At 51.5% G+C, this 26967-nt stretch overlaps 1 protein-coding gene across 1 annotated transcript in view; it reads left to right on the plus strand.

The window, feature by feature from the left end:
* The first annotated feature begins 4637 nt into the window (after positions 1-4637).
* The window catches only part of LOC144729756 (integrin alpha-8-like), a 132160-nt gene continuing 109830 nt past the window's right edge, over positions 4638-26967 (plus strand). The window contains exons 1-6 of the mRNA XM_078610223.1: positions 4638-4809; positions 12187-12323; positions 17523-17626; positions 19216-19339; positions 21968-22029; positions 25915-25960. Coding sequence (XP_078466349.1) covers positions 4643-4809; positions 12187-12323; positions 17523-17626; positions 19216-19339; positions 21968-22029; positions 25915-25960 — 640 coding nt within the window. The 5' untranslated portion in view covers positions 4638-4642. The remainder of the gene's footprint in view (positions 4810-12186; positions 12324-17522; positions 17627-19215; positions 19340-21967; positions 22030-25914; positions 25961-26967) is intronic.

Here is a 26967-nt window from a genome sequence, read left to right on the forward strand (position 1 = left end):
GATGATATTGTTCGCGAAAGCCTACGTGTGAAAATTAGCTATTAAATACGTGGAAATTATCATAACACAAAAACATCGTTTATAATACTGTCACCATTAATAAAAAAATTTTATATTAACGCATTAAAGAATAGTTACAAACGTACTTACCTTCATCTCGTCACTGTATCTCTGTCTCTCGATGCAGTCGCGCAGAGTTCCAGATGCTTTTCACGGACAGCCCAAATCGCGGAAAGCAAGTTCGCGAATAACGAGGGAATCAATTTTCGTTGGTTCTTTACGCAAAGTCACGTAGGTAGAAACATAATAGATCACGACGTTTCGATTTGTATTTATCGCTGTGGTTGTCCCAGCTGATGACGATTGCTTGTGTTGCGATCGAAGCGTCGTGATCTATTCTTTTGTCTACCTACGTGACTTTACCGAAAGAACAAAAGAGTATGGATTCCTGCAGTCACGAAAGCTTCACATCAACGAGGGAATTCTGCATTATAAATATATCAGACTCCAGCGAGCCGGATGTGCTCTGTAATGCTGTACAGGCATCGGTTACATCGCTTGAGACACTGGTAGCTGTTGCCGAACAGTCTCCAGCCTTTTTTGGAATAGACCGCAAAAGCTTACTGTTTGCTTCTTTCGGTAAAGTCACGTAGTTAGAAATACAATAAAACAAATCACGACGTTTCGATTGCAACACAAGCAATCTTACATCACGACGTTTCGGAGACAGCAAAAGCCTCCGTCATCAGGAAACAACACAAGCCTCCGTCAGTTCCACCTGATGACGGAGGCTTGTGTTGCCTTCGAAACGTGATTTAATTTAGTTGTTTGTATGTTATTTTCAGCTACATGACATTACCGAAAGAACCAAAGAGTATGGCTGGATTCCTGCAGTCACGAAAGCTTCAAATCAAGACCGCAAAAGCTGTCAAGTCCAACGTGGCTCGAAATGATCCACTCCGCATTTTCATCATTTGTCTCGGCCTCGGAGCTGTTAGCGGGCGTCTATTGGAACTGAACGGGTCGATTCACTTGATAGACCTGCCATGCTGCTGATGATGATGACGACTCATCAGTAGTCCCCCTATCGATGATGATAGACCTCCCTGCCTGTCACCAATGGTAGGAGGGGAACCTCTCCAGCAATGTGTGCGGCGATGGCGCAGCCATCGATCGAGGGTCGAATTCGAACCGCGTTGTGTGATCGGCATCGCGCTCGCTGAAGGTGTTGATGCCTTCAGGGAAGTCGTGTGCTGTATACGCAACTGCGCACAATTCTGAGTCACTTATAACTGCTTTGCCGTTACTTATTTCCAATTATGGACTCGGACTATTGTCCTATCATCTCATAGAGTCCCTCGCGCGTAATAATATGCTACACAGTGGCAATGGCGGTCGCAAAATGCCGATTTATTACTAATAAACCCCAATGATCCGATCGAAATTAGGGATTTCGATCGGATCATTGGGGGGGGGGGGGGGGGGCACGAGCCACCCCCCATGTCTGTCACTCCCGCAGCGAGTGTCGCTCTGCCCCCCCCCCCGCCCAGTGGCTGTGGCCGCACCGCGCGTGGCCCACAGGGGGCGCTGCTGCTGCGCCCAAAGCCCTCTCCCCGAGGGCCGCATGCGACCACTGCCTACAAGCCCTCATTCTCACTCCACTGCTGGATGATGCCTATGTGCGGGGGGGGGGGTCCACGCCAGTGCCGGATTAAGCTAGTGCGGGCCTATAGCATATGTTATTAATTAATAAAAATAATAATTTAATTTAAACATAAATATGAAAACACATTTTTTACTTGCACAGTAAAGTAATTGCATTTTTTCATTTGCTATACAGCCAGATAATACGACAAATCGCTAACCTTAAACACCCAGTCGTTCATAAAAGTTGAAGGCAGTATAGTACTATAGTAATAGAGCAAGTGCGAAATCCTGAACCGGAATTGATAGCTTGAAAGCATTTAGCGCGGGCCCTTGGAATTGCGGGGCCCGTAGCATACGTAGCTACTTTTGCTACTGGGATAATCCGGCATTGCTCCACGTCGGTGCTGGACGTGAGTGCTACTTGACCTGCCTTCACCAGCCTGGTCGGTGCGGTTTGGTAAAGTCTGGGAACGCGTGCAGTCTACGTGGAAGCACCAACAATCCTGTGCAGCACAGCGATGGATTTTTACTGCGCTGCCCTTGTGCTGCCAACCCGCGTAGCCCCCTCGATGGCCATATGTGTGTGTGTGTAGGTCGACTCAGCCTCAAATTAGTTACCCGGTGCGGTGTTTAAACATCGTCACTAGGGAGACAAAGACGGCCGGGCGTGGTGCTGGCCACCCAACCGTTCGCGTGCCGTGACGGTTCTTCACACGCGCTCGCTAACAGCACTTGCCCCAAAAAGTCAGTTAAGGCTATACGAGCGGGGAGGGGATCTTTGTCTTTGTGGCGATGGTTGCCCATCCAAGCATTGTCCGGGCTCAACCCACAGCTTGGCCGCCGATATATGACGAGACTGGGCGCATTCCGGGCGATTTGGTCTCAAGAAGAGTGGCATGGGTGCGTGTTTAATTTCTCACACGGGCAGACAGAGACGTTGGTCTGCACGTGCGGGTTCAGCCACAGGCCCCTTTTAACCGCCCCCAAGACTCGGCGTGCAACATCCCCGCAGGGAAGTCACGAGAGGCGCCGTTGAGAGTAACTGCGGGCTGGGTCGCAGTCGCGTGAATTGACAGCTGCCCCAGGGGAGAGAGGGGGGGGGGTCACGGCACAGGCGTCGCTTGTATCGCTCATTGGGAGAGGCCACGCGGAAATGCATCCGGAACGGGTGCCGAGTGGAACGCTGCGGGCAGTGGGATTGTGCCGGCCAATGTCCGCGCATTTAATCATGAGCTCATCACGTCTGTCATGTACTGGGGTGGTGGTGGGGGGGGGAGGTTTTTTTGTTTCTTTCTTTTTTTCTTTCCAGGAAGCGGCATGAATTAAAAAACAAAGTTTAATTTGCGTGCATAAAACATTAAGAATGAGATGTGAGGTGACCAGCTAAATATAAGACAACAAGTCTGCACGCAGCAAAGCGGTACAATGCTGGGAATTTGATTTTGTCGTCACGAATGCACCGATTTAAAAATATATACATCTACCCCACGGTTTAAATTGCCGACTCAGGAGATGGAGTCAAACGGGCGAGCTCTGGATGACAAGTATAGTGCGCTGATAAACCATTAACACCACCACCACTTTGGCAGCTGCATTCATTCCTCAGTTGAAAGTGTCAACATCTTTAGCGTGTATTCTTTCAAGACGCTTCCAAATGTTTACCCCGCTATGCTGGGGACATTTCTATGCGTGCATTGCAAATTATATGTGGCGATGCTGCGTTGGCAGTGGTGGTGTACAAGCATGTGCCACGAAGAAGAGTCATTTCCCGAAACGTCAGCTGTTATGTTTTCCTTTGAAGGCCACGGTGTTATTCACGAATGTGTGCGAGTTTTTTTTTATTATTATTATCTGTGCTGTAAAAGCGGTAACCCTTTCTTTCATGCGGTGAATACCGGGAGATGCAAAAAACAACGATGTTGACCGCCTTAGCTGCTAACAGAGCCGCAATCTGTGAGCACCGCCTCTGCACGCGCTGGTGCCATTTAGCGTCCTGTTGCATTTCCACTCCTAATTCGCTTCCAGGCCTACGGACACCGGATAAAAGGAATGCGACTCAAGCAACGACTCACGAAATGACGAGGTCACACGCACGCGCACGGTCACGGGCCGTATAACGTTGAGATGCGAATTTTTGCTGCGGAAACCTCACGGGGCATCAACCGATGCGTTCAGATGCGACGATTGCATATGCCGCACGCATTCACTGACGCCTTGAAGCATTCTAACAGACCTCTGCTGGTCTCAGCATTAGCCCCGTGAGCTTTCCAGAGCCATCCTCAGCAGCACGTGTTTATAAAACGAGCACGCTCTAGACTGGCTTCAACTCTGTTGGGGCGTCATCAGCAGACTCAGGCGTATTCGTCGCTGCTGTCGTGTTGAAATGTTTGGGCACACTGGAATTTCATTCCAGATGTCGTGGATTCGATCTTCGGGCGCGGCAGCTGAAACAAAAGGCGCAATAATGAACTCCCCGCTTGTCCACGCAGCAGTAGACCGTCAGTCGACTGGCAGGTCGCGTTGTGGTGGGATAAAGTGTGGGTACCCCCACCTCTCCCTTGACCTCTGGCCAGCGAGGAAGAGTAGACCAATATACCCCCCCCCAGAGGAGCTTTTCTAGGGCCCCCTCTGATGACGTGTCCCTTCCGCCAGCAAGTGTCGTGAGCGAGCACTTTCGCCTCCTTACCTTCGATAAGAAATGCGTGTGCACGTGTCTGCTTGTGTGAGGTCGGTGCTGGACAGCAGACGAATCCAACTCTGACCCCAATCTGCCCCAGCAGCCAGAGCGACCCGGGCTAGGCGAGGCTGCCCGCACGTGGCGGTGGTGGCGGTGGGAGAGGGGGGGGGGTGCTGGGGACGAGATTGGGGGTTGTGGTGTGTGGAGGGGTTGGGCTACGCTGGGTAGGAGCCGCGATCGGCTCGACTACGACCCCCCTCAAGCAACCGCTGCTCCTGCTGCAGCGCGCACCCTGAGCGCAGAGTGTCTACAACGACCATGGCACGAGTGCTGCCGCTTCTGCTGCTGCGGCTCAGCGTGCCGTGGAGTGGTCTCGTTCACCCGGGCTGGGGATTCAACCTGGACACGACGACGGGCGTGGAGTACGCGGGGCCACCCGGCTCCTACTTCGGTTACGCGGTGGATCTGTACACGCAGCCAGACGCGTAAGTGTGCAACTTCACCCACTCGCGAAGCCCGCACGGGTCGCTGCGGCGGTGGTGATACGAGCGTGATCACGCTGGCTGTTGACGAACGCTGACGCTGCCCGATTATAATCGCGGTTGTGATCTCGTCGTGATGATTGCGACGATGATCGTACGCGTAGGGAATATTTTGCGGCCGAACGAAACGCCGCTGTATCTGATTGAGATATGAACGTTGATTGTGAGAACAGATCTTCAACTCATTGAGTGAGTGAGCTGTAACGATTATATCTGGCGCCTTAAAGGCTCGTAAACATTTAATTAGTTTGCCTCCGGTGAAGAATCTTAACGACACAAATTTGCTCAGATAGTACGTGGCCTAACCCACCCATCGATTATTGATCATTATGATGTTGGCCGTGACGATTAATGCGATACTGCTGTTGAACGTGATCATTACCATTCTGGAAATCGTCATCATGAATGCCATCCTCGTCGCAATCATGATTGTCGTGATCACGATGAGTAACATATAACTATGAGTTTCTTCACAGAAGGTCACAAGGTAAGCCGACTTCTTTGCGCGAATATATGGTTGATAATTGGCGCATTCGTAGCCTCCCGATAGCCTTTTAAGTGGCTTAGGCGATGCACCGATTTTGGACCGCAATAGGAGAGAGCGCCGTTGCACGTCTGTGGGACTTCTTTCGCGCCGTACGTAGCCAACCGTGCTAGCGGGAGACCGCGCTTATAGACTGCAGCACTACGCCTGAGCTGTAGGAATGCCTCTTCCGTTCCCCCCTTCACCCCAATGAATCGCGAGGCGGCGGGCTGCGACTCGCGAGATTTGAAAACGCGCCGCGCAGCCGGTGGATCAGCTGTTCCGTAGACACCGTGCGGACCCAGTTCAATCGCGCTCTGAAACACACAGCGAGAGAGTGGGACTGCGACACAAACGCAGGCTGATCCACACAAATAATGGCAACGTTAATTATGCCTTTTGTTTCGGGCATTGGTTAACATTTTGCGTACGATATTTCAATTAAGAAAACGTCAGCTGAACTACCATGATTCAACTATCCTCACCCTCCTAACATTGAAATGCCCTCCCTAAAAAAACGCTATAGCTGCGTTACAAAAACATGCTTTTTAATCTCCCGATAAAATTACTCATTTAGTATTACGGCTCTTTAGAGAGAGAAAGTGAATGCGTTTTGTCACCAGCGGTGGGGGGGGGGGGGGGGGAGAGGGATGGGGGGGGCTGAGTGAATGTTTGCATCGGCCTGAGTGGTCCGAGAAAGTTTGATACGCACGCTACGTTCGATTTGCGCGGTGCAGCCTATCGCGGTGGCATTTCGTTACCTGCCCCGTGTACGTAATTCACGCCAAAATTAAAATACTAACCCACGAAGCTTCGTCAACTCTGGCCACGCGCAGTCGATTCCTTCCCACTTGACTTCCCCCCCCCCCCCCCCGAGTGGCAGGTTGAGATTTCTCCCGGAAGGCTCCGGAGAGAATGAGTCTCGAATGAAGACGCGACGAAGATCGTCTCAGTAGCCGGGTCACGAAAGCCAGGGGGCCCTGCCCGCGCTCTCACTCTGTCGAGCGGCTCGTGATAGCGACAGGCGACGAAGCAACATCAGCGACACCATTGGGGTTGCCGTTAGCCACACGGCAAGGTAGCGCTCGGATGCTCGTTGTTGCGAAGTGAATGTTGCACCCGAGAAGCAGTCGTGCCACCACGCTGCTCATGGACGCGGCCGTCTGGGCTTGGCCAGCTGAATGTGGCATTGTAGTTGATGCTCCTGCATCGACAACAGCGGCCGTACTAAAGAAGAAGAGACGTTGACGTAAAGCTTTCGTTACCGGAGGAATGCATGTTCTTTGGGTCTTTCGGTAAAGTCACGTAGATGGGTTCAAAGTAAATAACAAAAAACGACGACGTTTCGATCGCAACACAAGTAAACGACCGCTTGTCGTAGTTTTTTAACCTATCTACGTGACTTTACCGAAAGACCCAAAGAAGAATAATAAAAATAAGAAGTGTAGTATGTCCGCATTGACATCCACTACAATCGACAATAAACTTAAATAATGATGATGATGATTATAGTTGGGAGTGTTCGGAGTGAAAATGTTGCCCGTTGTGTGCATTCAAAATGTTCGCTATCGTTGCGTGTATTTACATGTTTACAGTAATTAAATTAATTGACTTTGGGAATTCACTATTTAATTAAGATCTCCCCGCGCCATGTGGCTGCTTTGGCCATACTTCACCACGCCGGTCAGCGGCGGGTTGATGACTCCGTCGCTGCGGTCGCACGCAGCGGGGGTTGTCGCTTGGCGAGCCGTATCTGGCCGGCGGGGTTTTTGACGTTTCGTCCCGGACCCGTGCCGCTGAAAGAGTCGCTCGCTCTGGGCTCTGGTCCAGGACGCGCGGCGGCTTCGTTCTGAGCAGAGCGACGGGGCTCTGCGAAGTTGCTTCGAGGGAAATGAGCGCAATTACGCGAATTAAGCCTTCAGCTCGACAGAGTTTCCACTTCGCGTTACCCCAGATGCGTGTCGTCTACAGCGCACCGGGGCTTTCTCTCTCTCCCTCGCTCTCCTTTCCCCCAGTCTCCCCGCCGTGACACCACCACAGACAAAGATCCCCCGTATAGCCTGTGACAGACTGTTGGGGCAAGTGCTGTTAGCGAGCACCTATGAAGGCCGTGGGGGAGTGGGGTGTGGGGGGGATGGGGGGTGTTGGGGGTGTGGGGGGATGCGAGGGGTTTCGGTGGGGTGTGTGGGGGGGGGGGTGTGTGGGGGGTGTGTGAGGGGGGTGTATGGGGGTGCGGAGATGTGTGGGGGTGTGTGAGGGGGGTGTATGGGGGTGCGGGGGGGTGTGTGGGGGGGGTGTGGGGTGTATGGGGTGTGTGGGGGGGTGTGGAGTGTGTGGGGGGGGGGGGTGGGGGGTGTGGGGGGGGTGTGGGGGGGTGTGTGTGGGGAGGGGGTGTGGGGGGGTGTGTGGGGGGTGTGGGGGGGTGTGTGGGGGGGGTGTGTGGGAGGGTGTGGGGTGTATGGGGGGTGTGGGGGGGGGTGTCCCGGCGAGTTCGCATCAACGCCGAAGAGCCGAGTTCGTCTCGCATCGTAATGTCAGGCCGTTCCTCTACTTACGAACGCAACTGGTTGTGTTCGTAACCCGAGGACTGCCCCGATGTTGAAAGTATCGCGGACCGACAGGGGGCACTGCGGGTGTCCCCGAGGCGCTGCTGACATCGCGGTGGTCGGGGCCCGTCGACGTGCGAGCCACTGGTGCGGCAGGATCACACGCAGGATTGTGTCGCTACGGAGTCAAACAAAATCGCCGATAACACTGTGGCCGTGAGAAGAACAATTTGTTGTAGGCGACGTTTCGGGCAATGGCCCTTTTTCGGAGCACACGCGTTAAGCGTGCACCCCTAGCTGTCGATGGTTGCTTTCATGGATCTTTAGTTGACAGATTCATATTAATCGTGATCTTTTTAACTCTATTGCATGGTTATTTATGCCCATGTTAAATCATCATTTGCATCGGGTTTTTGTTGTTGTATTATTTTGGTTTATTGCGACAACAAAAAAAACGCGGGCCCGTACAACGCGTCGATGTTCAACAGCGGAGGGACAAAAATCCACGCTCATTGGCAGTCGGCACGAAGTGAAGCATTTGCATCAATCAACAAAAACAAAGCCAATGCTGTAGAGATAGCAAATTGTGAGTTACTGATGCTCACAGATGAGCACCAAAACCCAAAGCGAGATTTTCCTAAGGAATATGAATTAGCCAACGCCACGGTCACGAGAAGCAGTCCCACCAGGACATCCACCCCCGCTGTTCCGGCCGGTTCAAATCCTGTCGTGGCGTCTTTGTTAACTGCAAGTGCTGCCTGCGGGCATTGCATCGGATCGCACCCGGGCAAATGCTTTGCGGCATATGCGCGCGCATGGTTTTCCTGCAACAACAACGACCCCATACTCTTTGGTTCTTTCGGTAAAGTCACGTAGGTAGAAAATAAAATAAATCACGACGTTTCGATCGCAACACAAGCAATCATCATCAGGTGGCAAAACCACAGCAATAACTTTTTTGCTGAAGTGCTGCTGTGGTTTTCCCACCTGATGACGATTGCTTGTGTTGCGATCGAAACGTCGTGATTGAATTTATAAAATTTTCTACCTACGTGGCTTTACCGAAGGAACCTAAGAGTATGGATCCCTGCAGTCACGAAAACTTCAAATCTAGAACACCAACCCCATCGAGGAAATATGCTGGGAAATGTTTTACAAGATTCTTAAAATTGCAAGACCATTCTCTTCACGGGTATTTTCCGCACATTGTTCCGAGGATGTTCACTTCGATCACGACAGGTATTTGAACAGCGCTGTGTGGACATTGCATGGAGTGTTCATGATGTTAGTTCGCGTCGACAGACGTCCCTTTTTATTGTGTAAAATGTTAAGGGGCCGTCCATAAATGACGTCATGCACCTGGGGGGGGGGGGGTCTGACATTTGTGACGATGTGTGACGAAGAGGGGGGGGATCAAAAATCGTCCAAAATCGCGTGACGTCATTTATGGACGGCCCCTAAGTCTAATTCCAGCTGAAGCAAGTTTTACTCTCTGACCTGTCTGAATGCACGCGAATAGCAGTGACTGTAATTAAGAGGAGCGTGCAGTTCACGTGGAACAGAGACATTTACAAATATTGGAAACGCAGTTTCACTTGCTTTTTTTTTACGCTCGTTCACCCAGGAGAGCCTCATTCAGCCTCCACTCGTTTTCAGGAGGGTCCTGCCGGGGTTTGCGCAGTCGGGGGGCGATGTTGCAGGAACTTTTTTTTAAGCAGTGGGACGTTTGCCCCAATACCAGCGACGTTGTTTGATTGTTGTTTTAGCTATGGGAACCCAGAGGAAACCCACGCAGACCAAGCGACATCACTTTCACCAACTCCACACAGGGTATCAAACCCAGGTCCTTCTTCCTGTGAAGCACAGCTGTTACCGCTGCTCCACCACCCTGCAGCCCCCCCCCTCCCCCCCTGCCCCAGCTGTGGTTGTCGGTGGAGTTCAGAGCGACGTGCAGGGCCTGCACCCACCAGCGGCCTCCTTCCTCGGACTTAAGCGTCGTGCTAAGTAGCGGAGGCAGCCGCGTATGGGCCCTGACATGGCACTCCATCATCGCTGCTCTGACCGGGAACGGCGCCCCTGGGGTTCAAGATGGGGTTGAAGACTCAAGGCCGCGCTCGCGTGCCGTCTGAGACGTCGTGTGTGGGCACAGGGGCCAGTCGCGCTCATGACCGCGCGTACTCTGGGCAGGACAGCGTACGGTACACGTGAGCGGCGCTGGTATTTTTGAGCGAGTAAGTCGCGTAAGAGGGCGCGTTGTGTGAGCAGGGCCGGATTAAGGCATGGGCTTTAGGGGCTGCAGTTGTTATCCTTGTAAAAAGACATTTTATTTTTCTTTAATTTAGTTTTCCTTTTGAAAATATTCCTGGGGGCTTCACAGTGCCTGTAGCCCAGGGGCCTACACAATCTCACTCCGGCCCTGTGTGGGATGAGCGAACGGAGGAGCGTGCCTCTTCGACGCGTTTTTCGGCGTGATGTCCGACGTTTCGCTCCACGTGCTGGGAGCTTGCTCGTGAACTACGCAGCACCACCATGGATGGACACCTACGCTACCGTTGGGCCCCCCTTGGATCTGCCACCACAGCAGGGACAGACGATGAAGAATCCATATTTTTACAGAAAACTTTCGCAGCTTGCCTTGGGTGGCCTTCCCCAATTTTTTCCTCCTGATGACGATCGTTTATGTTGTGATCGAAACGTCGTAGTTTTTATTTTTCATTTTTTATTTTATTTACTTTCATTTTTTCTATCTACGTGACTTTACCGAAAAAACCAAGAAGACGAAGAACCCAGTAGGACAATTACATCAGGAGAGGAGTGGATATTTGCTGAGTGTCCTATTATCGAACAACAACCACGGAGGCCTGACCCCCCAATGGCATTTCCCGGGCTGCGTCCAGACACCACCGCAAGTGGCAACGAGGGATGCCGGTCCACTCATGCGCCGCGGTGGTTGTAAAAAAAAGAGAGTTTGTATAGGCGCTGTCTGCAAGAACACTCGCCATTAAGGAGTGATTTATACCCGAAGGGACGAAACGAGTTCAGTAAAAGCGTGATCCTGCTCAGAGAGGCTGGTAGGGCAGCGCCCAAGTCAATTGGCGCCTCCCAGGCTGTGTTGGAGTTATATTATGAACTAAACTATTGTTATTTATTTTACCATGTAAGGCCCGCTGATCTATAACGCTCTTTTTCATAACGACCAGGCCACAAATGGTAGCCCAGCGAAGTAGCGCATCATCACGTAGAAATGTACAGCAGTCCAAATACTGTAAACGCGTGATGTTGATTCGAAATGTTGAAGGAAAAACACTGAAATACCCAGAGAAAAATCAACTGGAGAGATGTACACATTCCGAATATACAGCAGCAGGCGTCGTCAGGGTCGGGATCAAACCCGCGACCTCCTGTATACCAGGCGAGGTAGTTAAAATCTCCTAGCCACCGTGATGATGATGATGAGAGAGAGACATGCAGACTCCAAACACACAGCAGGCGTCGTCAGGGTCGGGATCGAACCCATGACCTCCTGTGTACCAGGCGAGGTGGTTAACATCTCCTAGCCACCGCGGGGCGCGCTGCGGTGGCTAGGAGATGGGTCGAGTCTAACGGAAGATAAGGAGCGGTCACCTGCTACAGAGACGCTTGGAGGTTGACTCAGTCCATTAATCCCCTCCAGGATCGATACAATTAGTGCCACTTGTCAACAGTGAGAGTCACACGGATAAACTTTCACCCTGCCATAGGAATATGGAATGGCCATCACTGGCTCGGCGCTCTCAACAGTTGATGATCACCGCCTTGCTGCTCGTTCGAGCGGCAGGAAATCGCTTTGACTTTTGGCAGCAAAAGTAAGGGATTGCATTTTTTAATGCTCAAAATAACCACAAACGTTACGGGAAGGCTCTTACGCGCGTGCATGTGTGTGGGTGTGTGCGTACGCGTCGGGGAGCGGTGGCGCAGTGGTTAGCGCACTGTGCTACGCACCCAGCGACACAATTTCGATTCCCGCTCACGGCTAACATCAGTAATGAATATACGAACCAGTGCTGGGTCTTCCCTAGGTCGACTAAGCCTTAAATGAGTATCTCGTGCGGTGTATAAGGACCAACATTGGGGAGACAAAGGCGATACGGCGTGTGGCGCTCTGGCCTCAACATGAGCTGCTGCTGCTCGCGAACAGCACTTGCCCCATCGGTACGTTAAGGGCTGTACCCGGGGAATCTTTGTCTTTGTTCTGTCTGTGCGCTTGGCCAGCATTGGCATGTTGATCGGGGCTCCGAGGGCCAACACGTCCCAGCCCGGAGTGACGGAGGGCGGAGCGGTCTACTTGTGTCCCTGGGGCCGCGATGGGGCCCGTCCCTCCTGCCACCCCATCCCGTTCGACCTCACAGGTACCGCCTCCCTCCCCTCCCCCCCCTCCCTCCTTCCCCTCCCTCCCCCCTTCCCCTCCCCTCCCTCCACTCCCTCCCACCCTCCCCTCCCTCCCCTCCCCTCTCCTCTCCCTCCCCCCTCCCTCCCCTCCCTCCCTCCCCTCGCCTCCCTCCCTCCCACCCTCCCCTCCCTCCCTCCTCCCTCTCCTCCCCTCCCCTCCCTTCCATCCATCTTTCCCATCCATCCCATCCATTCCGGCACCCGCTGAGTACGATCGTCGCTCTCACCGCTCGCGCGACGCTGCCCAAACGAAACGGCAATTCCCTTGTTTCAGCGGGTGTGTGTAAGTTAACGGGGGCAGCATTTCTGACATTTCCACATCTTGCAGCGGCATCACAATTAAGCATCGACCGTTCGGGCGGCGAATCTCGCCCGAGGAATGCGGGCTCACACACAACGTCCCAGGGCGACAATGCCAGGAGCGGGCCGAGTGACACGTGTTTGCCAAGTAGATTTGAAGTGGCTCAGAAATCGGCACCATCTGGGTGTCGTCGTGGTTCACGTCCACACAACCTTCCAACTCCCCCAGAAAGTCTCACTCTCGAATCTCTAATTCGATAATGTAGTGCCGAAACAAGTCTTCCACATTCTCCTGTTGGGCAGGAAATCTTCACGTCTCCGTCTCGAATGTTTCCATTTTCCAGGTGCAACAACAATAAAGCTCCCCACATGTCCACGGGGATTCTGCAAATGTAAAGCTCATTTCGGCTTTTATGATGCAGACACGAACGGGACGCTGTTTAGAAATGTCCAGCGCGCGCGCGCGGGGTAGTTGGCATCGCGAGTAATCACTAACAGATGTCCCGGCTAAAGCCACTTGCTCTCCGGACTTTGATTAGGTGTAACCGGGGTCTTGCTGCACCCCCAGAATGGCCGGTTAAACACCATTAATCAGCGCGAACGCGAAGGAAACACCTCCGTAAATTACACCTAATAGGGAGGCACTGGGCCAGAGTGCAGTTCTCTGGCCCTCTGAGAGCAGCAGAGAGATGCCTGAAGACTTTGGGCATTTGTTGCCTTTTTTGCCGTGACGATGAGCGTGAGGAATGCGTAATTGCATTAACAGCCTTGTTATTGTAACCAAATGAGCGACATTAATGCAAAAAAATCCTCTGCGAGCGAAAGATCCCTAAAGGTCCGTGCCTACTTTTTGTTTTTGGTGTTGTTGTTGTTGTTGGTTACAACGGCGTTGTTAACATACACGGGCGGTGGAGCTATGCGCGCCTTCAGATGCCGCATCACAACACCACAATGTCGGCGTTTGTGCCGAGCTTCTGATGAACATTTAGGTTCAATCCCAGCTATGCTGTTAGCGAGGGAGGATGAAAATAATTTGAATCGATTCAAGTGGTTTTTTGTTACATTTTAATTTGGCCGCCTCTAAAAGCCAACACATGAGTTTAGGGCCGAAACGAACTGCGCACAATTACACGTAAATTAAGTCGTGGCGTTGGCGTGATCGTTTCTGACATCGGTATGTGCGGTGCCCCACAAAGGGCAGCCTCTGCCCCCAAGAGGGCATCTCCTGGGTCTCTGTGCCATCTGCACGCGCGCCGCTGTGTGTGTGTGTGCGTGCTACGGGGCACAGGCGGTGCAAGGCACGTGGGGGCTCTTCGTGAGCCTCAGCCCTGCAGGGCCCAGGAGGTTGTCTCAGTGTTATCCCCTCGCCATGGAAAGAAATGTGCAACTCGAGTATTCTTTTTCGATTTAAAGCTTTCGTGACTGCAGGGATTCATTTTCTTGGTTCTTTCTGGAAAAGTCACGTAGAAGGGAAATAATAAATAAATAAAAAATAAAACAATACAATGCTCACGACGTTTCGATTGCAACACAAGCAGTCATCATCAGGTGTGAAAACCACAGCAAGAAAATTTGAAAAAAGTGGCGTTATTTTTTGTGTTGCGATCGAAACGTCGTGAGAACTATATTGTTGAATTTTTATTATTTTATTATTTCCCTTCTAGTATTCTTGCGCGTGACGGCAGCACGTTCAAGAACTGAATGCGGACGTTGAGGTCTGCCAGCCAGGATGAGGAGGCTTCAGGAGAGAGAGTTCGTGTCGTTTGCTGTTTCTAGACTGCAGTGGTGTACTATATAGTCCATAGTTTGGGTTGCATGTCCACTATCTTCAATGTATCTCTTTGGGTCCCTAATGAGTCACTGTGGGTTTACTACACAGTCCATCGTTACAGTTGCATGGTTAATATCGGAGTACTGCGGCTTGTCTTTCATTTACACGGTGGCGAGATGTTAACTACCTCGCCTGGTATACAGGAGGTCGTGGATTCGATCCCGACCCTGACACCTGTATATTTGGAGTTTAATGTTCTCCCCGTGGTCGCGTGGATTTTCAGTTCTCCCCTGCACACGCGTTTCGAGTATTTGGCTGATCTAAGTGTCCACGTTTCGAGTATTTGACTGATCTAAGTGTCCACGTGATAAGCCCCTTCGTCGAGCTATCATTTGTAGTCTGACAAAGAGCTATACAGCGCAGAGTGGGTGCCTTACTTGGTCAATTACAAATAAATGAAACAGTTTAGCTTCAGTTTCCCATTCACGAGGGAGCAGTGCGCATCGGGTCTGGTATCGTCTCCTGCGTGTCCTGGACCCGACCCGTCACGCGTCACCTCAAACACGACCAACGCTGCCATCCCAAGGTGCCGTCCATAAATGACGTCACGCACCTGGGGGGGGGGGTCAGATTTTGTGACGATGTGTGACGAGGGGAGGGGGGGTTTGAGAAATGTGACGTCACATCAAAATGCGCAACTTTAAATAAATATAGACAACACGTTCTACTTAATTAAATATACTTTTTCATAAATGTTTTCTCCTACAACATCAGTGTGCAGCGCCACATTAAATACGCCCTACAATGACAATAATTTAAAGCGATTTGAAACATGTTTTATTTTCAAAATGAAAATATGTTTTTTTGGAGGGGGGGGGGCAGAGCTTTGTGACGTCATATTTGAGGGGGGGGGGGTGGTCTGACTTGGGGGGGGGGTAAAAAATCGTCAAAAATCGCATGAAATCATTTATGGACGGCCCCCCAAGGCAAAATACCGACAACCTTTTGCCGAGACGTCAGAGTGTGGGCACACGTGGGCCCTGTTCATCGCACGTCACCTGCGCTCGATGGCAGGCGCGATGCCCACGGGTGTCAGCGCGCGCTGATCTGCAGACGTCCCAATCACGTCAACAAACAGCGCCGATCAAACAGCCGAGCCGACGAGAAACCCCATCATCCCCTTATCAGCAGCGACGACCACAGCTCCCCACATCGCAGGCGGGGTTCCACTCTGACTACTTTGACATTTGTAGGTTAATTTCAGGGACATCAGTGGTACAAATGAAATTGTATTTATCACTTAATTTTACCTCTTTTTTTAATAAACCTTGTTACCTATTACAAAAACCCGACGTTTCGTGTGTCCGTCAACTAAATTATAAGAGCCTTTCAGAAGGGCTGAATTAAAAAATTATAGAAAGTAGACCCCCAGCCGAGTGTGGGGATAAAAAATGTATCCAACATGTTTCCAACAATTCTCAAAAAAAAATGTGTTTTTATAGGCATATATTTACCTACGCACCCTACATCCTGTAGTATCTGCACATATTGAGGGCGGAGGGGGAGGGGCATCAGTGGGGGCGATGGGCGAGGCGCGAACCACCAGCCCTCCACAGGAGTTAGAAGTTCGATAAACGACGTGGACATCGATCGGTATCGACCTTGCACAGCCAACAGAAAATGCACCCCCGTGCACCAATGAACTCTGTGTCTTTGAGCGTTGAAATTTGGGATTTTACATTTCTGATGGCGCTGTATATGACGCCGTCGATGACGTGAAATGTCAACGTCGCCTGTTTATTTATCCTCGGATTTAAAATGAACCCTGGAGGTGCGCAAAGTGTTCCTGGCGTTATCTCGTCAAAAACTGGGTTAAGCATTTCTGTAAATCGCCTGAACGACTTTTCCCCCCGCTTCAAGGGCATGTGGCGTATTTACTCGTTGCACAAAACACTCGCCATTGCTTCGATGTGTTTGTGTCTGCAAATGCAAAGTAACTAAATGAAATATGCTTAAACAAAAACAACGAGAAAAACCCCGAGGCCAACGAAGCAAAGAGAACAGAGTGGCTGTGTTTATCGAGAATGTAAATAGACCAAACGTCTCAACACAAATACATTGGTGAACGGTTCCATTGTATTCACGAAGGGCTCTGCCCATACCACCAGGCGACCCGGATTGCGTTTGTTTCATAGGCTACACCGTGCTGATGAGTGTCAAAGAAGTCAGAACTTTAAAAAATGTCTGCTCAAATCATCTGCCCATTATAAAGTTGTGTATTGACAATAATTATGTTTTTAAATTGACTTCCGGGTAATTTTGAAATTTTAATTTTAGACACTTACAGTGGCTGGCTTGCACTTGCAAATTACTTTCCGGGGTATTTTTATTAGGGCGCCAGGGTGGTGAAATGTTAACTACCTCGCCTGATTTACAGGAGGTCGTGGGTTGCATCCCAACCCTGACGGTGCCTGTATATTTGGAGTTTCCACGTTCTCCCGATTGTCGCGTGGATTTTTCTCCGGGTCCTCCGGTTTTTCGCTCGACGTTAAGAACAATGCATTTAGAGTATTTTGCTGCAATACATTTCCGCATGATGAGCCACTTCATTGAGCTATCATTTGTGGCCAGGTCGCTTATGACAAAGAGCTATTTATCTCAGTGGGCCTTGCCTGGTGAAATAAAAAAAATAGTTTGGTAGTAAAAAAATTGTGATCCCTACGAAACTCCGCGCGCGCATCCCTTTACATGCACAGCAGTGGAAATGAAACTGCGGGCGACCGTCGTGCCGCGGACCCCCCCCCCCGCTCCCCGAGGAGACGAGCTCGCAAACAGCCACGCCACCCGGCCCCCCGCGTGTCCAGATGGCCGGACGGCGAGGCGCGCGCTCCCCGCTGCTTTGGAGAAAGGGGCCTGCGCGTCTCGTCCGAAGGGACGCCCGGCGAAATTCAAACGCTCGTGACCGCGGCTCCCGCCCCGGGCCTGAGCGCTACACAAGCGGGGTGCTGGGGGGAAGGCAGCGTGCGCGTCACGGGAAACGGGCGGTCAATCGCTCGCATCCAGCTCCGGCGTCTGACGCTCTGTGCAGGTGACCGCATGCTGACCCTGCCGACGGGCGTCCGGGACAGGGTGGACTACAAGTCGCGCCAGTGGTTCGGGGCGAGTCTGCGCGCCCTCCGCTCCAGCGTCATGGTGAGCGGCTCTCCCGTCCCGCGCGTCACCGGCGGCGGGCGGGGGGGGGGGCAAGGCCGGTCACCGCCGCATCGCTCGTGCCACGACCGGCAAACGAAGGGGGGGGGGGACAACCGAAGGAAATCAAAACATCGGCGGCTTCGCTTCGACGGCGCCTTTTGCCCCTCCGAAGTGGAGTCGCGCAAACGCGCAACTCCACCAAAAACGGCAGTAAAAGCAGAAGCCGATTGAAATGTACTTGAAGCGGTGAAACATGAGCAAGAAACCACCTGGACACATCGCACCGCGAGGCGGTAATGAGTTTTCCACATCAGTGCTGACATGTGGAACAGAAGGAGAAAAAAAGCTGTGGATTGGCCGACTGCAGCTCACAGCCTGATTTGTGTCTCCTAAGTGATTTTTTTTGTAGTATGCCGCTGTAATTCCATCCATAGACAGACGATGATAATCTATTAATATTCGGGCCAGAGCAGAATTTTTTTGTTACATATTACGGTAAATGTACGTGTTTATTATTATGATTGTAATAACTCTTTCCAGGGTTATTACATCTAAACATCAACCGTGGTTAATATTAAAAAAAAAGATTGCAACAAATTGTTTCCATCTTCTTGGTTCTTTCGGTAAAGTAACGTAGAAGGGAAATAGTAAAATAATAAAAATAAAACATAATAAAATACAATTCTCACGACGTTTCGGCCACAACGAGGACGCGTTGTGGCCGAAACGTCGTGAGAATTGTATTTTATTATGTTTTACGCTACTTTACCGAAAGAACCAAGAAGATGAATCCCTGCAGTCACGAAAGCTTTAAATCGAAACTGTTTCCAGCACGGGCATTGCCTTCACATTATATACCTAGCCTGTGCCCATCAAACACCATCATCATCATCATCATACACGCTTTATCCACTGCTGGAGCAAGGCCTTCCCGAGCTGTGGCCAACTCTCATGGTCCCACGGAGGCAACATTCCATCTAGCTCCTCCATATCAACGGATTTCATCACCGCAGTGGAAGGTTATTCGCTTGTCTGTTCGCCCCTTTGGCAGCCGCTCCATCATCAGTCTCATGACTAATGTCCCTCCTGCCCAAGCCCACATTTCATCATCACAGGCAACGTGATGAGGTCTCTGAATATCGTCACTATCCTGTGATAAGCGTGTGTCTCTTCCCGTCTTTCGTCGCCATTTATCCGAGTAACTCGAGTTTTCTCGCACGTAAGGACAAACATTAATATCTTTTTTTTTAAATAGCATTTCCCAACATCGCAATCCAGAGCGCTCTCTTGACAAATAATCTTGGGACTCAATGGGTATATATATATGTGTGTGTGTCTACAGTGTATATATAATATAATGAGAATAGCAATTCCATGTAAAAGTTGTAACAAAAAATCCGAGCACGTTTCTCCGAGCGCGGAGAGCCGTGACACGCGAAGCCCCCATCACTCTGCGACCCACACAAAGTAGACACACAACGTCCGCAGTCTTCGCACGTGAGCAGCAGAGTCGTTGTCGTGTCGCTTGTCTCCCACGGCGAGAATAACCATCTCCTGCCCTCCGCGGGACGCTGCGTGCTGCCGGGCAGGCGTGTGCCCCGCTCTACCGCTGGAGAACGCTGCGCCCTGCGCGCGAGCGCGAGCCCGTGGGCACCTGCTACGTGGCGCACGGCAACTTCAGCAGCTTCGCCGAGTACTCGCCCTGCCGCAGAGGTAGGTGCTGACACGCAACCCACCCCGCCTACCCGCCTGTCACTCAGCCCAGCAGACTGTCACCCAACCCACCCGCTTGCCTGTCACTCAGCCCAGCAGACTGTCAGCCAACCCATCCACTGCCTCGTCACTCAACCCAGCCGCCTGCCAGCCAACCCATCGGGCCTGTCACCTAACCTCTCCGCTTGCCAGCCAACCAAACCCACCCCCTCGTCACCCAACCCACCCGCCTGCCTGTCACTCAACCCACCCGCCTGCTCCAGGAACTCTGGGCTCGTCATTTGATCATTCACCTCCCCGCCACCGCCACAATAATCTGGTGCATCATTTGGATTGGGCGTGGGGATTTGAGTCGATTATCTATTGTCGTCTCATTCGGTCGGCGCTGGTGGTGTCTGTGTGGCCCTGCACCAGCGTGGGGGGCGTGGCTCCAGCTTGGGGGGCGTGGCTCCAGAGTGGGGGGCGTGGCTCCAGAGTTGGGTGCTTCGTAGTCAACACACGGAGCGATGTTTCACGCGTGCGTGCCGAGTTTGTCGCCGGAGCGGGTTCCTCCTGGGACGCCGTATGGATTTCATGTTTCCATCCTGTTGGAGGAAACTGCGATAAAGCCGCTGCCATGAATTTACATTTTTGTTTTTTTCAATGAATAAGCGCCGCCCGCCACGCGTTGACCTGAAACTGTAAAAGCACAACGTGGGGTTCGTCACCCCCCCCCCCGGCCCAGATGTAACAGGTGAAGCCCACGCTCAGTGGCGTTCGACCCTGTGTGGTCGGTCAGAGCTTCGGAGCTGTGTGAAGGTCACCTCTGAATATTTAGGCTGGAGCGTATCGTTAACCCAATTGACTAAAATCTATTAAAAACACACACATTGACGCAGGGCTTAACATTCAAACGTTCGTCAACGAAGCGTGCGTGTGCGCGCCGTAGCGCAATGCGAACGGATATCGTCACACCGCTTCTAATGCCTGCGACTTGATTTATCGCCACTTATTATCCGCGTCGTGTAATTCTCACCACATGGCACGGATTGCGCATCGGTTGTCGTAGGAAATTGCGCGCGCGTGGGGCAAGTGGGGGGAGTGGTGGTGCAGCGGTTAGCGCGCGGCGCTACAAACCCGGCGACCCGAGTTCGATTCCCACTCACGTCCAACATCGGTGACAAATATCTGAACCGGTCCGGGGCCTCCCCTATGTCGATTCAGCCTCAAATGAGTATTCCTGGTACAGTGTGTATAAACATTGCTACTGGGGAGACAAAGGCGGCCGCGCGTGGTGCTGGCCACCCACCCCCTCGTGTGCCATGCCGGCCTTCATAGGTGCTCGCTAGCAGCACTTGCCCCTACAGTCTGTTAAGGCTACACGGGGGATCTCTGTCTTTTGTGTTTGCGCGCGTGTGTGTATATGTGTATGTGCGTGCGCGCGTGCGTGTGTGTGTAACCAATGAAATAATTTGCCCCACAGCACTCTATGACCCTTGGTGCGAGATTTGGCACAAAGAAACGCAGCAGGGGCGACGGAAACTAAACAGAAACTCTATGAGGAGTCGTCGCATCGTTCCCTCGGATCCCTCTCCAGCCCAGGCGCCGTTGCTGCAAATCAAATGGCCTTGTGGACTCGGTGATCATTCGTGACTGAGTCCAGAGGCTCGCACATGGCTCTCTCGAGGATGAGAACGCTCTGCCTGCCGATGGTTTTTTTCTTTCTGTGGTCTGCTCGATTGCGGCCACTTTTGTTAAGAACATAAACCTACTTTCCCCCCGTTAGCATCCAACTCAAATGTTTGAGCTAATCAGTTCCGAGTAGAGATGCCTTTGGCAGTCTGCTTCACGAAATGTTCGCGCGCGTCTTTGAGCTGGGTTAATGGTCAGAATGTAGATGGCTTAGATTGCCCGGTAGTGCCACAGCGCCAGTGTGCATAAAGTCTGTGGTTGATATCTGCAACTTCTAAGTACCGGATAATCCAACCCGAGAATTATAATCACTGGCTGCCATCTCTCGCAGAGCAAATGTTTCAGACCATGCACCTTAATTTGCAAGCGTGGGCTATTGTGTCACAGTCAATTTGACTAGCTGGAAAAAAATATCCCAGATAGCTAATTACCCAGCATTACCTTGCAAATGAACGTGGCTCGCTAATTGGCCCTCGCTTGGCGATTTCAAGGAGGCGGATGCAGAATTGGGTCCAACTGCTGGGTGAGATCCAAGCAGCAGCAGCAGCCATCACTGGGCGCGACAAACGTGGGAGCTCTGAAGATGGAACCCGTAACAGGAACAGCAGAAGCAGCAGCAACAGCAGCAGCATCATCCCCTGGCTAACCATTGCCCGTTGCTGCTGACTGGGCAAAACATCTCCGAGTGGATCATTGTTCAGCGCGATAGAGCCGACAGGAAATGGCCAGTTTGGCATTCAAGTCATGCAAGTCGTGGTGCCAAACAGTGCTTATAGAAACAATGTCGAGATGGTAATCTGAATGGGTCTGTGGGAATAGACGGCGCAGACAGGCAGGCAGGCAGGGCCGAGCAGAGCAGACGTGGGGGGATGTGGTGGGAGCGGAGGTCTGGGGAGGAAACGATCGCGGTTCGTCTAATGACCATAATTGAGGTGTCTCTGTGTGCTCCCACATTAGGCAATCCTGACCCGCCGGGTCAAGGCTCCTGCCAAGGAGGGTTCAGCGTCGATTTCACGGACGTAAGTGGCTGCGAAGCGCGCCCCGTGCTAACCGGTACGAACCACTCACTCGCGGGCGGCGAACACGCGCAAGATGTACACGCAAACGACGAAACTGGGAACATCATGGGCCGCCCGATTCCAGGCCGGCTGCTCCGTTTGGCACGTGGGAGCACCCACCTCGCTGGGGCGCGCGGTGCATAAAAGCGGCAAATAAAAAAACCCGCCATCGATGCGGACACCGTTGCCTGTAAGTCAACAGGAGCACACGTGGAACGCATTTGCCGACCAAGACGTTGTTGTCATTCGCAAGGCGCACGTTAAGACCAATTCATCGTGAACATTTTAACTCGGAAAACAGATTGAATGCCTTCCTCTTTAACCCCCACCCCCATCTCACCCCCCCCCACCCCCTGCCCCGCTTGGGGCTAACGCGATCGATCGATACGCGAGGTTTTATTCCCAGATGACTTGAGGGGGCCTTGACAGACCTGGCCGGGAAACTTACAGGTCCCCCCACTCCAAACTCTGATCAGTCTCAAGCAAATAAATAAATAAATAGGTAGAAAAGTAGATAACTAAATAAATATATATAATAACAACAAAGCGTATTCGAGAGACAGATGACCCCCCACCCCCCCACCCCCTCCTCCCCGGGCGACGCAGTGACAGCGGCGTCGTGGGGGCGGCCGGTGGCTTCAGTGACCCTCGTTGTGTCCAGGGCCCCTTTCCGTCACGTGGCCCCAGAGCGGATGCCCCCTGCCTCACGCAGCTCTCGCCCCTCGTGACCTCTGCGCGAATGTCGTCCTCATCGCGGCCGTTGTCCCCGTGCACAGCGGGGTACGCGTGAACATTTCCACCTAAGAGAGACCGTGAATGTGAACCCTTTCAATAGCCAGTGCCGTCTCAAATTGACCTCGTAAGCCGAAGATATCCTTGCACCTTACAAGCTAAGTAGCGCCTCGTCACAAGCGATCACCTAAATAAACACCGACGACTCCTCTCAATTCTCTCTTTATACCTTCACGGGGCACAGCTCTGAGTGTCCCCCTGCTGCAACGAGAAATTGGGCACGCGGTTAATTTTTGCCAGTGGGCCTCAGCCAGAGGTGGAAATTCCACGTTCCTATGGTGGAGGCCAGTCTATCTCTGAGGGGCGACCATTATAGACTTACCACAAAGTGCTACTTCATTTATCCATAATAGAGTTATTTTGGGTTAGATCGCGTAAATATATAAATGTGTCGTTAAAACCCGCCACCACCCGACACGGCCAACTGGTAAGGGTTTTCACGTAAACAAAACCTGCCAATTCATCACTAGTACAGCACTAGTGTGTAGTGTATAGTGTAGTGTATCGTGTAGTGTATAGTGTAGTGTAGAGTGTAGTGTATAGTGTAGTATACTAATACAGCACACCGATGTGTTGGAGAGCCACGGCACAACATTTACAATCTGAGTACGACGTTTCGCCAGTAATTACAACTAGCTTCATCAGGCGACAGCCGGATCTATTATGGATTATATTGGTCGCGAAAGCCTACGTGTTAAACTTTATTTATCATCCCCGGGTGCATTATAGGCCGAGTCATAAATTGCTCTAACCAAATTGCTGTGATTAATTATCATGCATTTTGATCGAATGTTGCACAATAATCATGTAACTCGCATAGAGAGAGAGATGTTTAATAATACAGTAGTTAGTATCATTTACAGCCCTTGGTCGCTCCATTGCTGTATGAAGGTCTCCCCACGCCATGTCGGTCATGGGAGTTGTTTGGCCATACCTCCCCGTGGCGGTCGATGCGGAGATATCGAAAGGGTATCCCGAGATCGCTTGAGACATCACCCCTCACTGTGGGAATCGAATTCAGGTCGCCGGGTGCCTGTGCGTGACCCACTTGCACCACTGGCTCTACCCAACAGACACGTCGATGTCACGTGTCACGTGTATGTGTGACGTATACACAAACGCGCACGCGTGCGTTCGATGATTGACACTTATTGGGCGGTTAGCCAGTGGTAATTCTTGACGTACGAATGTGGAATGGCCACCACTGGCTCTCTAGGCTGGCAATAAAGACGGAGCATTTGGCCATTGGTCGTTCCATAAAGGAGGCATAATGACTCGAATCTACGCGGCTACAGCGAGTGACGTACGTGATGTATATCGCAATAGCCAAATTGTTAAGTCAACATCATTAAAATATTGTTCTGTAGTCGTGTTAAATATGTCTTGCTCCGCTCTGTGTACATTTTTCATGGCTGACTAGCTAAAACAACTAAACATCACTACATTCTGATGCACACAGTGCAGATATTGGGGGTTGGGGTGGTGGGTGCAGGGGTGGATAATCCCAAAGTGTATTATAAATGCCAACATCTGCACAACTACTACGCTGTGTCAGGGGTTTCTGGAGGCTGAGCGTCTCCTCGGGACAGGGCGTGTGGACGCTGCTTTGTTGAGCAACGCAGGGCATCCGCGACACAAGGAGCTGTTTGTGCGCTCCGTCCTCAGCGATGAATCCTCCTGCCACTTGGGTCCGCGGCAAATCTTTGTTAAACGCAGGCGCGCACGCATGCAGGGCCACGGCGCTACACAGTTTTACGGAAATAATTCAACAACAATGGAACGACTTGATGTTTAAACTTGATTTGACTTAATGTTTGCCTACAAAGCAATACTCTTGTGTACGTGCATCCCTGCTTCATACGAGAGTAAAAAAATATCTAAAATTTAGAGCTTGTATATTTTTGGTGGAAAGGTAGGCCTTAATTATACATTTTAATATCCACATAATGATTTAATACCGTATATTCCCGTAAACATAATTCATGCATAATCAGTCGTAATTTTTTTCACGGATATTTTTTCTGTAAACTCAGTTCCACACACATTTGGCACATGCAAAGCCTCCGTCGAGTGACTCTCTGTGAATCCGCTTCGCCGTCCGTATTCTCATCATGAACGCCGTGGCCTGCGCCGCTGAGGAGAGCCCCACGCTCGAGTTGCGTTACATAGCGAGTGTACGCATGGTCAGCGCCAGGGCATAGCCCTCCCGGGGCTGCCGAGGCATTTCCCGTAACGACCCACGCGCTGCGGTCATTTTGAGTTCCAGAGTCGAACACTTCGTGACGACGCCGACAGAACGTTGGGAATAGAAACACCGACGGCAGAGGATGCGGTATTTTGTGTAGGAAAAAAACAATGCGAAAAAAAGTACGCGGATCATTGGGTGTCCGCAATCACGTGTTTGTTGTACAGAGTAACTTGACATCAAGCGCACATTCGGGCTAACCGCGGCATAGCTGCGTTCTTATTCTCGAAGACATACAAAAAAAACACCAGGCGCCCAAATCGCTGTTACTTTCAACGCGACGCACCTTGATATAGCACGGATGTAGTTGTTTCACTTGCAAGCACTCCCCTTGTGCCAATAGTGCACGGTTGGCTACGTACGGTGCCAAAGAAGTTCAACGTTGCATGTCCACAAGGAACCAGAGCACCACCACGGGCACGCACAGCCCCTGTGGGTGCCGACTGCTTTAGGAAGGCGAGGGTTGGGTTGGGGGCTTCCTCGCGTCACGGCGGCATGAGGTTGAAGCCGTGCACGGCGTTTGGCTGTAACGCCAAGCGCCGCTACAAGCTGAAATTTCATACGTGGCCATTCACCTCGACTATTGCACCCGCTGTTAAACGTCACCGGAAAAAAAAAATGTTGTCTAGGGGTTTGCGAATTTAACTCGATATCGGTCGTTATGCGCGTGTTTGTTTATGTGTCGAGCGAGAGATTTATTTTGGTTAAAGCTAGAAAAAAAATCCGCCTATTGGGTGCATGCCAAGCTGATGGTCTTCCGATGGAATTTCCTGCAGCTCTTGCTAAACGACCTTTTGTTGTGTTTGTAGGCGGGGACCGCGGTGCTGGGGGGGCCGGGCAGCTTCTACTGGCAAGGTACGAACGCAGCACGGGCCCGCTCCACTCCCGCGGTCACCCTCGTCGCGGGGCCAGGCCACCCGGGGGGATGGTGGCATGGCCCGGTTCCCGGCGTCGTGCACCCTTGGCACGCTGCCGTTTGACGACGCTGGCAGAAAAGCGGGGAGCGATGTACCGGGCTCTGTTGTCTGATTACACTGTGTCACACAATTATGTTTCCTGGGTACTAAGTGTTTTTTTTTTATTGCTTATGCCTAAAAAGTACAGAAAATGCCTATAATTCCCCACAAACTTTGCTTTTGTTATCAGGACAGTGATATTTTGAAATTTACCTATTTTCAATGAGAAAACGTGTGCATTTGTGTCATTCCTTCACGTAAAGTCCTGGTCACAAAAGCAAAGTTTGTGGAGAATAAAATAAATTTTCTCTACTTTTGAGGCATAAGCAATTAGAAAATAACACTTACTACCAAGGAACAACATTTTTTTTACACAGTGTTTTCATTGTCACTGCGGGTGTAGCAACAACCACGGCAATACCGCGTCTCGGTGGGCGCTCGGGATCTTCCCCTGGCGCTAATTTGCATTTTGTGCAGGCGTTGTGGTCCAAATTCGCCAAGTTATAAAATGATCCGCAAATTACTCAATCGTGATCGCACACAGCAGCAGCAGCAGCCATCATTGCGCCCGACTGGCAGACGAATTGCCAAGGTCGCCGCTCGCAGATGTGACTCATCCCGGTCTCTTGAGTTCGTACCTAGTTCAATAAATGAACTTGAATGATCGAATAATCACGATCACAATAATCAAATAACACGAAATAGGTTGTGGAAAAACTCGTGTGCCACTGGACGGGAGGTGATGTGCGGGGCTTGGTGATGTCATTACACGATAAGCCGCGTCACTCTGGGCGTGGCTTGTGGGGGGTTTCCCGCCTTCAAGATGCATGTGTAAAGGGTCCTGAGTAAACGACTTCCGACAAAGTAATCGGTTACATTCTTTCGTCGATGAATCGACTCACGCGC

This window comes from Lampetra planeri, chromosome 2 (genome assembly GCF_965212315.1).
Source record: "Lampetra planeri chromosome 2, kcLamPlan1.2.h2, whole genome shotgun sequence".
Classification (NCBI taxonomy): Eukaryota; Metazoa; Chordata; class Hyperoartia; order Petromyzontiformes; family Petromyzontidae; genus Lampetra; species Lampetra planeri.